General features: G+C 42.8%; 1 protein-coding gene across 2 annotated transcripts in view; it reads left to right on the top strand.

Annotated features, from left to right (window-relative positions):
- LOC142049886 (SET-binding protein-like) overlaps nt 1-13,076 on the top strand; it is a 351,156-nt gene that overhangs the window by 69,060 nt on the left and 269,020 nt on the right. For both annotated transcript variants that reach the window (XM_075078048.1, XM_075078049.1), the window contains exon 3: nt 8,231-8,314. In XM_075078048.1, coding sequence (XP_074934149.1) covers nt 8,231-8,314 — 84 coding nt within the window. The remainder of the gene's footprint in view (nt 1-8,230; nt 8,315-13,076) is intronic.

Consider the following 13,076-nt stretch of genomic DNA (forward strand, 5'->3'; position numbering starts at 1 on the left):
GGACAAAACTAGAGTTAATTGCACTAACCTATATATACGTGAGGCTTCCTGGCTTCATTTGGATGAACTGGGACTTTTGGAGATGGGGGGGAGGGTAGATGTACTTTTCTTGGTTTTTATAAATGTGTTGATTTTGTATCAGAACTTAATTGAAATGCAGTTAAAAATGCCTACAAAATTTAGGAATTTGAGACGTTTTAGTCTCATTGATGCTCAATGAGATTTGGGGTTCCTTGGTACAGGCCCTCATCTCCTTCACCCCAGAGGCATTTTTAAAAATCTCTCATTTTGGCCAGCAACATCTGGATTTTTTCTGTGTGCCCCTTTGTGATGGGAACAAGCATGGAATCCCAATACAATCATAATCCGTGTGGACTATTCAAAGCTCTATGAATATTATCAGCATCCTGACTGGCGGCATGGGACTCTGGCTTGACGTGCCTGTGGATGGGATTCAGCTGTAAGTTCCATGCTTGTGCTTGGCAGGGTGGGAAAACTCTACGAACCAATTAGCTCTGGAAATCTTGAGCCCTGTTGACAGGATGCAGACGATTCTGGACTGCAGTTGCTCTCTGCGTGTGCACAAAGAACTTTTTATATGATATTCATTCTGCAGAGAAGTTTTTATTCACTAGAGAGTCCGCAGAGAAATTATTATGCATTGCTGGCTTGGCGAAGCAGAATTTTAACTTCCAGATCAGGTATTCCTCCACTGATTAGTTTTAACATGAAACAGAAACACAAGTCTATGATTTAAGATAGATTGTTAAATTATGCAAATATCAGAGTTTAAAGCAGGCAAGCAAGCAAAAAAAATTGAATTTGAAAAGCATACATTTGGACTCAGTAGATATCTGAAACAAAAAGTGTTATTTCAGTCCAAAGAAAAACATTTTAAAAGGAAAGATTTCAAACTTCTTATCTTCCCAACAAACTTAACCTTTAATCTTTCCTCCATCTGATCCCCTGCAGACTCTGTTTTATCTGCAGTGCTAGGGATTGTCGCAACCCTCCATTGTTTCCTACCACTCAACTACCACATCTTTAGGCACTCACCCAACCTGGCTGCAGTTTTCCTCTTTCTACGAATGCAAATTGAGAAGCTTTTTGTCTTACTGTTGATAAACCAGATGGGGACCTCTCCAGTCTTCCTACCTGGGGTTTGAATATCACCTCATCTTGTCTTGCAAGTAGAGTTGGTCTTCCATCCTACCTTGTGCTGGTGAAAAACCTTGTTGAATTTGCTATACTTGTCTGCCCTGTTGCCCTCTGATATCTGGATAACATGCTTACAAGGTAAAACTAGAGCTGTCTTAGAGGAGGAGATAGGGATCATGCTTGTAGTTTCTAAGGTCTCCAGAGTTGTGGCAATAGTAGTGTAGACTCAGTGAAGTAAAGGATGAGTAAAGCATAAAGATTTTTTGTGGAGCCTTAATGCTAAATTCCCCATTTTTTGAGAATAAAATATGTTGAAGTTGCTGTGTCCTAAGGAACACTTACTGTTGTTTTCAGTTTCTGTGCACCTAAGTTTCTCCAAATTTGAGGGATGTTACTAGCTCCCACAGCTGTATCTGTTCTGAACATAAGATTGGTGTGACACTTTAAAAGCAAAGTTCATTGGACTTTGACATATCTTCAGTTAAAATGCATGGGAAACGTGCGTCAAAAGCTGCGGACGGCTTTGAAAAATTCAGCCCTTTCTCTTCATCTAGTCCCATTTCAGTACAAAAAAGAAGCATTTTTCAAGTCTGACCTCCTCTAGCGAGCACTCCATCTTGGGCTGTGCAGCTGAGGCGGAGAAAACTTGCATGGTCTGACTCTTTCAAATGTGGCAGCTGAAAAGATAATTAGGACAGGCAAATCCAAACAGTACTTTTGCAAATTGTGTTTATCTTTTTGTGTGTGTGTATTCTAATTCTCCACCTGCCTTCAAAGGGAAGCTGATAAAAAGGATTTGCTTGGCCTTTTTGTTGCTGTAGGGGGAAGAGTGTCATTTGTGTGTGGTGCTGCAAGACAGATGCTGCAGGTGAAACTACCCCAGAGGGGGCAACTTCTGGGACTGAAGCACTTTTTTTTCTTTTTCTCTTCTTTGTAGGTTTTTTGTGCTGTGGGACCAGGTCCTTTATGGCATGTGGGAGCAGGCAAGGGTTTATGGAACATCAACTCCATCAGCAGCAGTGGCAATCACATAATGCTTTGGTCTTTTGTAATAGATTTTGTATGTATGTGAGCTGAAAGTATGGCCAGGAGGGAAGGGGATGTGAAATGCTGGGCGCTTTTTTTTTTTTTTTTTTTTTCTTGGAAAGAGCCCGTCTGAGCTCCTTTATGCTTTTCAGGCTCAGGGAGGAGAGAGAGCGTGCATATGTGCCCATACAGTTGCTCCAGTGGGGGGAAAAAAAAACCTGTTTGTGGTTCACACAGGAGGAATTTCTGATGAAGACAACAGTGCAAAGCAGAAAGGCACATCCTGATCTCTAGCAAGTGAGGGGAACACTCATGCGTGCACACACATACTCTCCAGGCGCTCTGCATAATACATGCAAAGCGCTGCCCTTTCATGAACGTAACCTATGGCGGCTAGGATGCAGCTGGCCAGACCTTGCCATTAATAAACTGGGAACATTCTTCTCCTTTTTAGTCCCTTTCAATGCCAGCCCTGCAGTTTGATCTCCCTTGAATACTGCTCCTCCTCATTTGGGGTTTCAATTCTGAGACGATTCGGTGCATTGTTTGAGGTTGCAGGATGTCGGATTGATTTTTGAAGCTTTTGTATTGACTCCGGGCTCCTGAATGAAGCTGTCATGTGTGTCTGTGGTTGGCTAGCAGGCTGTCCAGCTGCAAGCTGTGCCTTCCTTTGTTGTTTAGGCCTCACTGAGCTGAGGGAAGAGGCTCATTTCAGGGTGATTTACCACCACCTAAACACCAGCTGTCTGTTGTACTGCTGCTTGCCTCTACCTTGGATTCAGTTCCTGTTTCACTTAGTTTCCCCCTTCTTCTCTCCCACTCTACCACTGTAGGCACTTGGGCACCGGTTCTTCAAGATGCATGGATCACCCTGACAGAACAGCATAAAAAACCATAAACAATTAATACATTGTTCTTCCTAATGTCATTTATGCACCCATGGAGGTTTTTTTAGGGTTCACTGGTGCAGTGCTATACACATGTTTTCTTCTTGGTGAAAGACTGAACTATGGCCCTAGGGAAAAAAAATAGTAATAAAACCACCATGTTCCTCTTGGCTTGTTACTAAAAGTAGCCTATAGTGAAAAACAGTAATGATTTTGTTTAAAAACAGCCATTAAGCTCAGTGGCAGGACAACAGACTGAACTGTACAGCATGCCTGGTGCAGGATGTCAGGGGAGGTAGCTACAAATGTGTTCTCTGGTCCTGGAAATGATGGCATATTTGGGTGGATGGAGGAGGAGTCAGAGGAGGACAGCATCGCCTCCCTATATGCTTGTCATTCCTGAGCAAGCACGATTGCTGTGTTTATGAGGGTATCATGTTGGAGAGCTATTTTGGTGGCGTAAGACAGGAGAGGAAGAAAAGGAAAGAGGCTGCAAAGTGCTGCTCAGCTCAGCTTTAGAAAGCTCTTTCAGAAAAGTACTTTTTGAAGTGCCAGGCTGCTTCAGCAGCTGAAATGCTGATAAAAACCTTGGAAAGGCCATGCTGGAAGCTGTTCTTTTCCCCAGGTTGCCATGGACCAAGGCTCAATTATCCTTTCTGCACCTCACGTTTTCATCTGTTGGTGGGGGATGTTTTGAGGGTATTGCAAGGCAGGAGAGATGGAGAGTGCATGAACAGCTGAAAGCCAAGGCCAGATTTGGCTGGTCTGACCTTCCAGGGGCCAAGTGGAGGTAGGTTGCACCAGGTCTGTGGGGGTGAGGCTACTGCCAGTATTTTTGATGGCTGTTGCTCAAAACTGAGGGAGACTGATGGAACCAAGCAGGTCAGAGCCCAGCTGGACCCGCCAGCGGCTGCAAGGTGCACGGCACAGTGATGTTAAGCTGAGCCCACCTCTTGGGCTGATCTTTCCAGCTGCAGACTTCAGAGAATGGGAGGAAGATGGGATCCTCCAGTTAATCCCAGCCAGCTCCTCCTGGAGCACAGAGCCTGGCAGCTCCACAGAGGCCTGCTGGTGCCATGTGTGTCGCATCTGACTCCTTTAAATGGGGCTGGCAGCTCCACATGGGACCTCTCTGAGCAACATGGCAGCACCGGGGCTCACTGCAGCCTCCAGGGTTTCCCTGGCAGTGGGGATTTGTGTGTGCCCCTGGGCCTCCCCCTAGAGCTGCTGGCGTGAAGCGAGTCATGACCGGCCCTCATTTGACTTCTGGGTGATGCAGTTTGGTGTTTCTCAACTACAGGCTGTTAAAACTGGTGACTGATCAGCTACTGTCACCTGTGTAGTTGAGATAATCAAGCCTGTTACTATTACTGATACTATTTTTCTTCTTTTTCTGCAAACTTTGGCCAACTGCTGGAGCCTGTGGTGCAAGGAGGAGGGTGAGGCCAGCGAGACTCCCTATAAGAGGTGGGATAATGGGACCTATGTGCTTTACTCTTCAGTGCTTGCCGAGGAGCCTTCTTGCTCTTTTCCTTGGGAAAAGGGATGTCTGATGATGGGTGGGAGCCAGCAAGCTCCTCCATTGGAAATCCTTGTGCCTACCTACTTCTAAACCAGAGCATCGCATCAAGAGCAAACAGCACACGAGCATTAGTAGCAATACACCTGTGAGATTTCAAGACCACTGTGCTCCTCCCCAGTCCTGTTATTTAAAAGGCCACAAAACACAGAAATGATGCTCCATAAATTAAGACCAAACGTCTCTAGTACTCAGTGTGATGAGGCTCCTATCTTTGCAATGTTCTCCTCTCTCTCCCCTGCAAGCACCAGGCACTGCTGGACAAAGGAGGGAGAGATATATTAGGAGGTGACAACCACAGCAGGATAGCCCCAGTGAGGCGTTTGAATTTCTTAACAAACTCCTTGGGCACTAGAAACTGTAAAATAACATACAGATAAAGAAATAAAAAAATCACCCTTAGCACCCTGGAGGGCTCTGTTTTAGATTGCTGAATAAAAGCTGAAGTTGCATATGCACGTTTAATGTAACACAAGGCATGTGCTGCGGAAAAGTGTGCTTTCTTCTAATCTGGTTCCAGACATAAGCATCCAAATAAAAGCCCCTTTCCCTATCCTCACTGAACTGCCTGGTGTATGCAAGGAAACCACTGAATGACAAGGCCTCCATCTGCTCTTGAACAGAGTTGTGACTGGCTGCAAAGGTTGTCCTACACTTTTTTTTTTTGCCTTTCAACTTAGTTGCCTAATGTTAGACACCTATCCCCAAATTAAGTACCCACTCATAATAGGCTTTTCTAAAAAAAAGTGGAGGTAGTAGCTAATTCAGGTGATGCACATTAAGAGAGGTGTACCTGCAGCTGGAAAATGAGATGGGATTATTCATCCAGTGCATTGCTTTCATTTGCTTTTTTTAAGGAATGGAATCATAGAATCATAGAATCATTAAGGTTGGAAAAGACCTCTAGGATCATCAAGTCCAACCATCAACCCAACAATACCATCTCTCCTAAACCATGCCCTGAAATGCCATCTCTACATGTTTTTTGAACATCTCCACCACCTCTCTGGGCAGCCTGTTCCAATGCCTGACCGCTCTTTCAGTAAAAAAATTTTTCCTAATATCCAATCTAAACCTCCCCTGATGTAGCTTGAAGCCGTTTCCTCTCGTTCTATCGCTAGTGACCTGGGAGAAGAGACCAACACCCACCTGGCTACAACCTCTTTTCGGGTACTTGTAGAAAGCAATGTCTCCCCTCAGCCTCCTCTTCTCCAGACTAAACCCCAGTTCCCTCAACCTCTCCTCATAAGACTTGTTCTCTAGACCCTTCACCAACTTTGTTGCCCTTCTTTGGACATGCTCCAGCAACTCAATGTCCTTCTTGTAGTGAGGGGCCCAAAACTGAATGCAATATTCAAGGTGTGGCCTCTGCATTCTTGTACTGTCAGGGATAAAGAAAAAAAAAAACATCAAGTTTTAGGTTCATATTCTCTCTCTGCTCTTAATTTTCCAGGTGATTATGGGCAAGATCTTGCAATTTCTCTCTGTTAAATAAAGCTGGTGATACTTCCAGCCAGACAGGAGAACATGGCCATGGTTTGCCATGAGCTGAGGTTGCATGACAATATATCCTATAAGCCAGAGTAGGGTCTAAAAGTGGGAGGTTTTCCTTGGTTTGTGGTGTAAAATGGGCTGGAGTATCTTTTTCAACATAATGACTTTTCAGTGGATACTGGGACAAGTTGACCGCCAGCAAGTCATGTATGGATCCCGTTTCCTAAATACAAGTGTATGTTGCTGCTATAGGCACCCTAAGGTATCCTGACTGTCCATCAGCTGCCTGTTAGGAAATGCACAGGTCTCCCTTAGGTCCTTTTCTATCTCTACCTTGTCTCATATACTGTGGGGTATCTAGAAAGTCTCCTTTGGTTAGACAGACAAGTCTCTCCCTGTGCCTCTCTAACATAATAATTTAATACAACTGCTTTAAATTTTAATCACTTTCTGGGGAATGGTTTTTGAATTTAAGAGATTACAGACTAATTGCTGAAGGACTGTAGTAATGGGGCAAGAGCAAAATACCTTTGATACATGGGAGTCACAGGCAGAGGATGCCAGTTGGAAGTAGTCTCCTGAAAATCGCAAAGTTTGACAGGTTGCAATCAGCAACCCAAACATTGGGTGTTTTGGTTAGGTGTCAGGTGTATGTACAGCCTTTTCAGTGTTGTTTTTTTCCCAGTGTCTCTTTTGGAAAGAGGAGAAAAGATAATTTTTGCACATTATCTGACCTTGCTGGGACTTGTGAGATGCTGGGGTCACCAAGTAAGAGACCTCACCACACCTGGCAGGTTGCAGGCTCTCCCAAGGTGACCAGAAGTTTATCTGCCTGTTTGTAATTCCTGCCATCAAGGGTCATCTCTCTGCTGTGTCCTGACATTGAGCAATGGCTGCAATTCCTTTTAATTGTGCCCTTTCCCTTATAATTTAGGGCAAAGTGCTTCCACTTGGCTAAACTCATTAACTGCTTTAATGTTGAGGTATCCTTTTCCATATAAATTCATCCAGCTGAAATCTTATGACTGTCCACGGCTGCATGCGAGTAGATTCTCCCTCGATTACCCAGCAGATGTTGATAGTGTTTATTTTTCAGCTGCAGATGGCAAAAGTCTGAAAAAAGGCAATGTCTCTGTGTGTGTGTCTATGGGAAAGCAAGTAATTGTGATGGGTTTATGGGGACTCAATTGGCTGTGTTACTGTTTGAGCTTGAGGAGCATTTTGACGAAACCTGGAATCCCAGCCCCTTTCTGCCATAGTGATTTATCAAAACATCCAGCTGATAAGCTCTAAAAATGCTTTGGTGAATATCTAGAGCAACTCAACCCCTGGAAAAGAAACAGGTTAACGTGAGGGACTTTGCTGCTCAGATCACACTCAGTCAACCTGATGGGTTGTCAATGAAAAGTAGGTGGTTGAGCTCAGCTTATTTCCCAAACTGTTGGCTGTAGGCAAAAGGAGGGAGAGGTGACCCTGTGTGTTATTGATGCTGCAGGGTCTGTGTGAACAAATTGCGGTGTTGGGTGAGGGTGGGCTGTTGAATTCCTCGCAATGACTTGCCAGTGGTTATATGGACCAGTTGTCTAAATGTGGACAAGTCACACCTGTAGACTTTATTTCACTAAATCTAGCTGCACTAGAAGCAAGTAAGCACTAACTTGGTAATGGTGAACAGAAATGCTAGTGTATGAGTTTTACCTCAAGTCACTCCAGTTCAGTAATTGTACTCCCTGAGTATGGTAGACTTGTTCCTGTTCATGTATGTGTATGAAAACATTGGGTTAAAATAACCTGTTCTTTTTCAGCTTGGATTGCCCATTTTCCCACTGTGTTTTTCTATATGCCTTGCTTTCCTTCTGCCCCTGTCTATGTGACATCCGTGATTCTGTGATGTTTGGCCTTTGGGGAAGTCTCCTTGGCAGCTTGGGAGCTACCCCTCTGTGGAAGGGTATCTCCCAGCAATGCAGGATGAGTCCACAGGCTTCCCTAATGCCCTTTCTTCCCCTGCTTCTGGTCATAAAAACAAGCCTCTTGGTCTTCGGTGGTTCAGATTGCGCTGATGTTTTTCTTGACTTATCTCTTGTAGGGAAAAGTCATTGGAGATGCAAAACTGCTCATGAGTTGTGGTTGCAGAAAAGGGAAAAAAGCTCAAGTGAAAGACTCGGATCAGGTCAGTCAATATGTATCCTAACTGGTGGAAATAAAAAAATGTGTTAACATCTGATTGATTTGAACTGTGTTGTTGCATATTGGGGTTCCTGGACACAAATAGTGTCTTTGGCATGGCTGACAACGATACAACATTCATGTTTTTATATTTGTTATTTGTAGAAAAACCCTCAAGCAAGATCAGGGATTCATTGTACTAGGAGCTGCTAATGCCCTAGCCTGACTTATTCCCATGTGGTTTATTTATTAATGAATACTGTTCCTTTATAAAAATCCACTCCAGGCAATGCCTTTCTTAAAGAATACTGCACTTCCTTGCTGGCTAAATGCATGCAACCTTTGGTCTTGTACTGTAGCTGCCTAGATGGGTGATAGTTACAGAGAAACGTGCCGTTTGTTGCGTGCTTTTGTTCTGAAGTGACACCATCACAAGATCATTCTTTATTGAGGTTCCTCATGACAAACATGTAAAAACTTTTTCACAAACTGATGGCCAGGTTTCAATAGTCATTACTTGGAATGAATGGCCCCTTATTCTAAAATTGGTCAAATTGATGTCAGTGGGATCACTTGTAGGGTTCAGTAATTGCAAGCAAGGTGGACTGTGCTCTGAATGACAGAGAAGAGACAGACAGAGACAGAGATGACCTGAAGAGACAGGTGGTCTCTTCCTACCTCCTAACATTTTGCACTTATTCAGACCAGCTGAGTTTGTCCCTGTCAAAATTTTCAGTTATTGCAGCTTTCTGGCTTTGCAGCTAAAGGGAAGTTTGAATCCAGAGATCATTCGTTCCAAAGATGGAAAAAAAATTGACTTGAGCAGAAACGTTTTATAAATATTGGGTCATCCAATGTTAAAAGTGGTAGAGTGAAGCAGTTTATCTGAAATATCAAATAACTTTGCTCTCTAATGTACCTTGTGAACAACCTGTGACCAAGTATAGACCTAAAGCAGATACGATGTCCACAAAGCTCCAGGAACGCCCGATAATTTATTTAGTGACGGGAAAAGAGATGAATTCTCAGGAGGAAAAATATTTTTCATATTCAACATGCATGTTCATCAACCCTAATTAATAATGATGTCTCTGAGCCTTGTTTTGTTAATGTGTGAGAAGATCTGAGAACAGATCTCCATTCTGTGGTGGACTCTGTTGTGAGGAATGTTGGTCACGCTTATAAATGCTTTGTAGGATTGAGTCTTTCACTGATGATTTTTTTTCTTTAATTAGTATTTTCAAAATAACATTCATTGTCATGAGCTATATTATCAGTTCACCATCAAGACAAGGACTCATTAAACTTATTAAATTCATTAGACTTTTATTTAAAGAATAGCTTCCCATTCTCTCAAATGCAAGCTTAATTCTTTGCATGTTGAGGTTCTAACACACCAGGAGAAAATTAATTTAGAAAAGAAACACTTTTACCAATTTTAGTCTTTTGTATTTTGATGTACTCTGGTTGAATCACTCTTGATTTACAACAGGACTAGAGCAGGGTCAGATCGCTTTTAGTAGAGATTAAAACTGAAGTGGGAATGTCTTGATTGCAAAGAGGTTTTACAAAACATGATCTCTAACAAGCTCTGAGTATTGGACCTAAACTTCATTGATGGCAATACTTTAATTATAGAGTAGGCAATAGTTTTCAGAGGGGAAAAAAATCCCATTCTCTTTTATGTTTTCTGGGACAGTAATAAATTATTCTTTGTGTTCGGTTACTTCCTGAAATCTAATTTTTGATGTCTAGTGATGTGCTGACCATCTCAGTAACTCTTTTTTGATGTATCAGCATAAACTATCGGGCAAGTGCTTGCTCCAGAGGCTGTAAAGCTAATTCGTCGTGCCCCTGGCAGGGTTCTGTCAGTATTTCAGGGGATAGAATTTGGATGGGGAAGAAACTAGTACAGGAGGGTTGGTGGCAGCGTGGAACATTTGTCTGTGAATGCAGGGCCTCAGCTCAGCTCATAAATTATCCCCTGGGCCTTGTAGATAAACACATACTTCTATGGTGGCTTCAGCTGGGAAAGGCAAACACTTGCCGATGGTTGTAGGCTAATACTTCAGGACACCAACTGCCAGAAAACCAAGGAAGCATTATTTTAGGAACAGCTTGTTTCACTTTGTGAAGGGGAAAAACACTGCACTGGATTTAGTTTTGTTTGCTGAGCTTTAACCCCCCTCCTCCTGCGTCCTGTCTTGGATTTTAAAGATTTACCTTCACCATTGTTGTTGGGGGCTTTTTCTTTCTCTTTTTTTCAGTCTTGCTTTGTGTTTTCCTGTGATGCCTCTGTAAAGTTGTATGAAAATGCAACTTAGTTTTCATTTTCATGAAAGTACACATAAACAGGCATGTAGTTTTTATACCATTAACTATTTAAAGGTTTGGGACTAACCAGCTACATTTTGGCTGAATTTTTGTGAATGGTAGTGCTTTGCAAAGATTTTGATTTTTTTCATTCTTTCAAGTAAATTTGGAAACTTGCAAAAAGTCCTAGACACACTGCCCCACCAGTGAAAATCCCCAGCTGAACCAAGTCATTACTCCATTGCTGAGGATTTAATTTACTGGAATTTCTCCAGTGCCTCTAGAAGAGAAGGCACCTTAACCTCCTTGACCTGAGACTTGCTTCCCTGAGTCTGGCATCCAAAGGCACCTATCTGCATGGTATTTTCCATGGTGCAAGTCACCAGTGTGTAAATCCTGGCCCTGTCACTGTTGAGGGCAGAAGTCCAAAGAGGCTCTCATGGGGCTGAGATTTCACAAGTCACAAGGAATCCACTTGGTGGACCAAAATGCTGTAGAAAATTTAGTCTCAGAAAACTTTTTTAAAAGCTGGAAATCTCTTCCTCTCAATGGGCTCTGACTGGGGACAAGAGGTATTTGAATGAGAGAGTCACCAGCTGCCTTTTCTCTGGACCTCCCAAATTCATACAGCAGTTGTGCTTTGGTAATTGCTGAATCTATTGCTAAGCATCTGTGTTCCTGGTGGCTGGGAAAGTTTTTTGGTTTCATTCATCTGTTGTGTGGAATTGAAGCAGTTGTGAAATGGAACTTGGGTGGGTATGTCCTCATTCTTTGAATTTATGTAACTTTTGGAGGAATGATGTTATGAAAGAAACTTCCTAAATGTAAGCCTCTGAACAAAAGAGATTGAGGTTATGGGTGTCCTTTGCAAGTTCAGCTGTAATAGGTTTGTGTTGCAGTGGGTTACACCTCCGTTCATACAATGCCATTGGTAAGCTGACATTTCTAATGACCTTTTATAATAATTTATTTCCTTTTCTCACTCATTTTATGAATAGTCTTGTACTCACTTCAAGAGTTTCCCACCCTGTGGTCTCCTCTTACAGTTCATATTAATTTCAAAATGGGTTTGGCTTCCTGTAAAGTGTAGTACAGTGTAGACTGAAGTTCAATAGAGCCTTTCCTTTCTACAGGAAAGGGGGGGACCAAAAAACTCATAGTGCCCTTTTTTGCAGGAAAGGCTTCAGAAATGGCAGTCAGCAAATTGCTTTTCTTCTTTTGAGGCAGTTCTGAATGTATGCTCTAACATGGTGCTCTGCCCCTGTTTGAGATGTAAAATTTAAGGCTCTGACCTTTTCTAGTGAGTGATGATCCCATGGCACTTTCCCTCCTGAGTTGGAGCATGCAAGTCCTGGCGATGATGTTTTGTACAGGCTCTCATTCAGGAAATATATTCTGCCAACTTCACTTGACCCTGTGCCTTCAGTGGGACACATTATTCTTCATTTCCTGCCCTAAATTACTGTGTATTGCCACCTTGCCTTGAAGGGTCCTTTGTTCCACCTCAGAGGTAGGTTCATTTTGGTGGTGGATGAAGGGAAGCTGTACAGTTTTGAAAAGCAATTTGAGAACCCTCTGAATGAAAATTGCTTCACACATGAAAAAATAGTGTTATTAGTTGTCATTGTCAGCCTGAAATCTTGAATTTGAAAGGGACATTTATACTCCTCAAAGGCAAACATGCAGCAGCATGCTAAAGCAGCTGAAGAAAATGCTGTCTCATGCCATTTCAGGCTCTGACAATCCCAGGGAGCATTAATAACTATTTTGTTGTTTTCAATGATCTCTCCACATGGGTGGAGAGGGGAAGAGTCAGAAGAGAGAAGCTATACTGCTAAGCCACTCCAAGCAGTCCCATGCCCTTCGTGTTAGCAGCTTACCTGCTGTGAGGAGACTCAACCAGGGCAGGGACAACATGCAGATGAATGAGGAAAAGGCATAGGTGGTGATTTGGACTTGTCCATTTGATTATGATATAGTAAGGACCACCTTTCCCCATCACTCTCTGGCATTCTGGCTGCATTTGCTGCCTTTCCCACTCTGTCTTGTTCCCATTTCCCCTTAGCAGATGCCAATGTGTGAAGACATCATGGCAAGGTCAGTATCAGTCAGCCACCTTTTAGATGACAGATGCCATGTGAATCCAGATCCCATCTACTCTGAGGTTCATGCAAACTTCTCTTTCCTTTATTACTTTTTGGTTTGCCTTATCTTGGCACTTACAGCATCATAAATACAGTTTCCTCACCGGCAATATTTTTAATTATGACCTGGAAATGAACCTTAGACCTGACTTGGCCAACTCAACCAAACTATTCATAACATAAAGGATTGGTGTTGAATTAACTAATGGCTTTAAAATAAGGAAGGCTTCCTGTATAGGCTGCTTTTTGAAGAATATACCACAAGCTCAAACGTTATTCTGTTAAATGGCCTTCAGAAGATATTTTTGG

The sequence above is a fragment of the Phalacrocorax aristotelis genome, chromosome W, assembly GCF_949628215.1.
Source record: "Phalacrocorax aristotelis chromosome W, bGulAri2.1, whole genome shotgun sequence".
Taxonomy (NCBI): domain Eukaryota; kingdom Metazoa; phylum Chordata; class Aves; order Suliformes; family Phalacrocoracidae; genus Phalacrocorax; species Phalacrocorax aristotelis.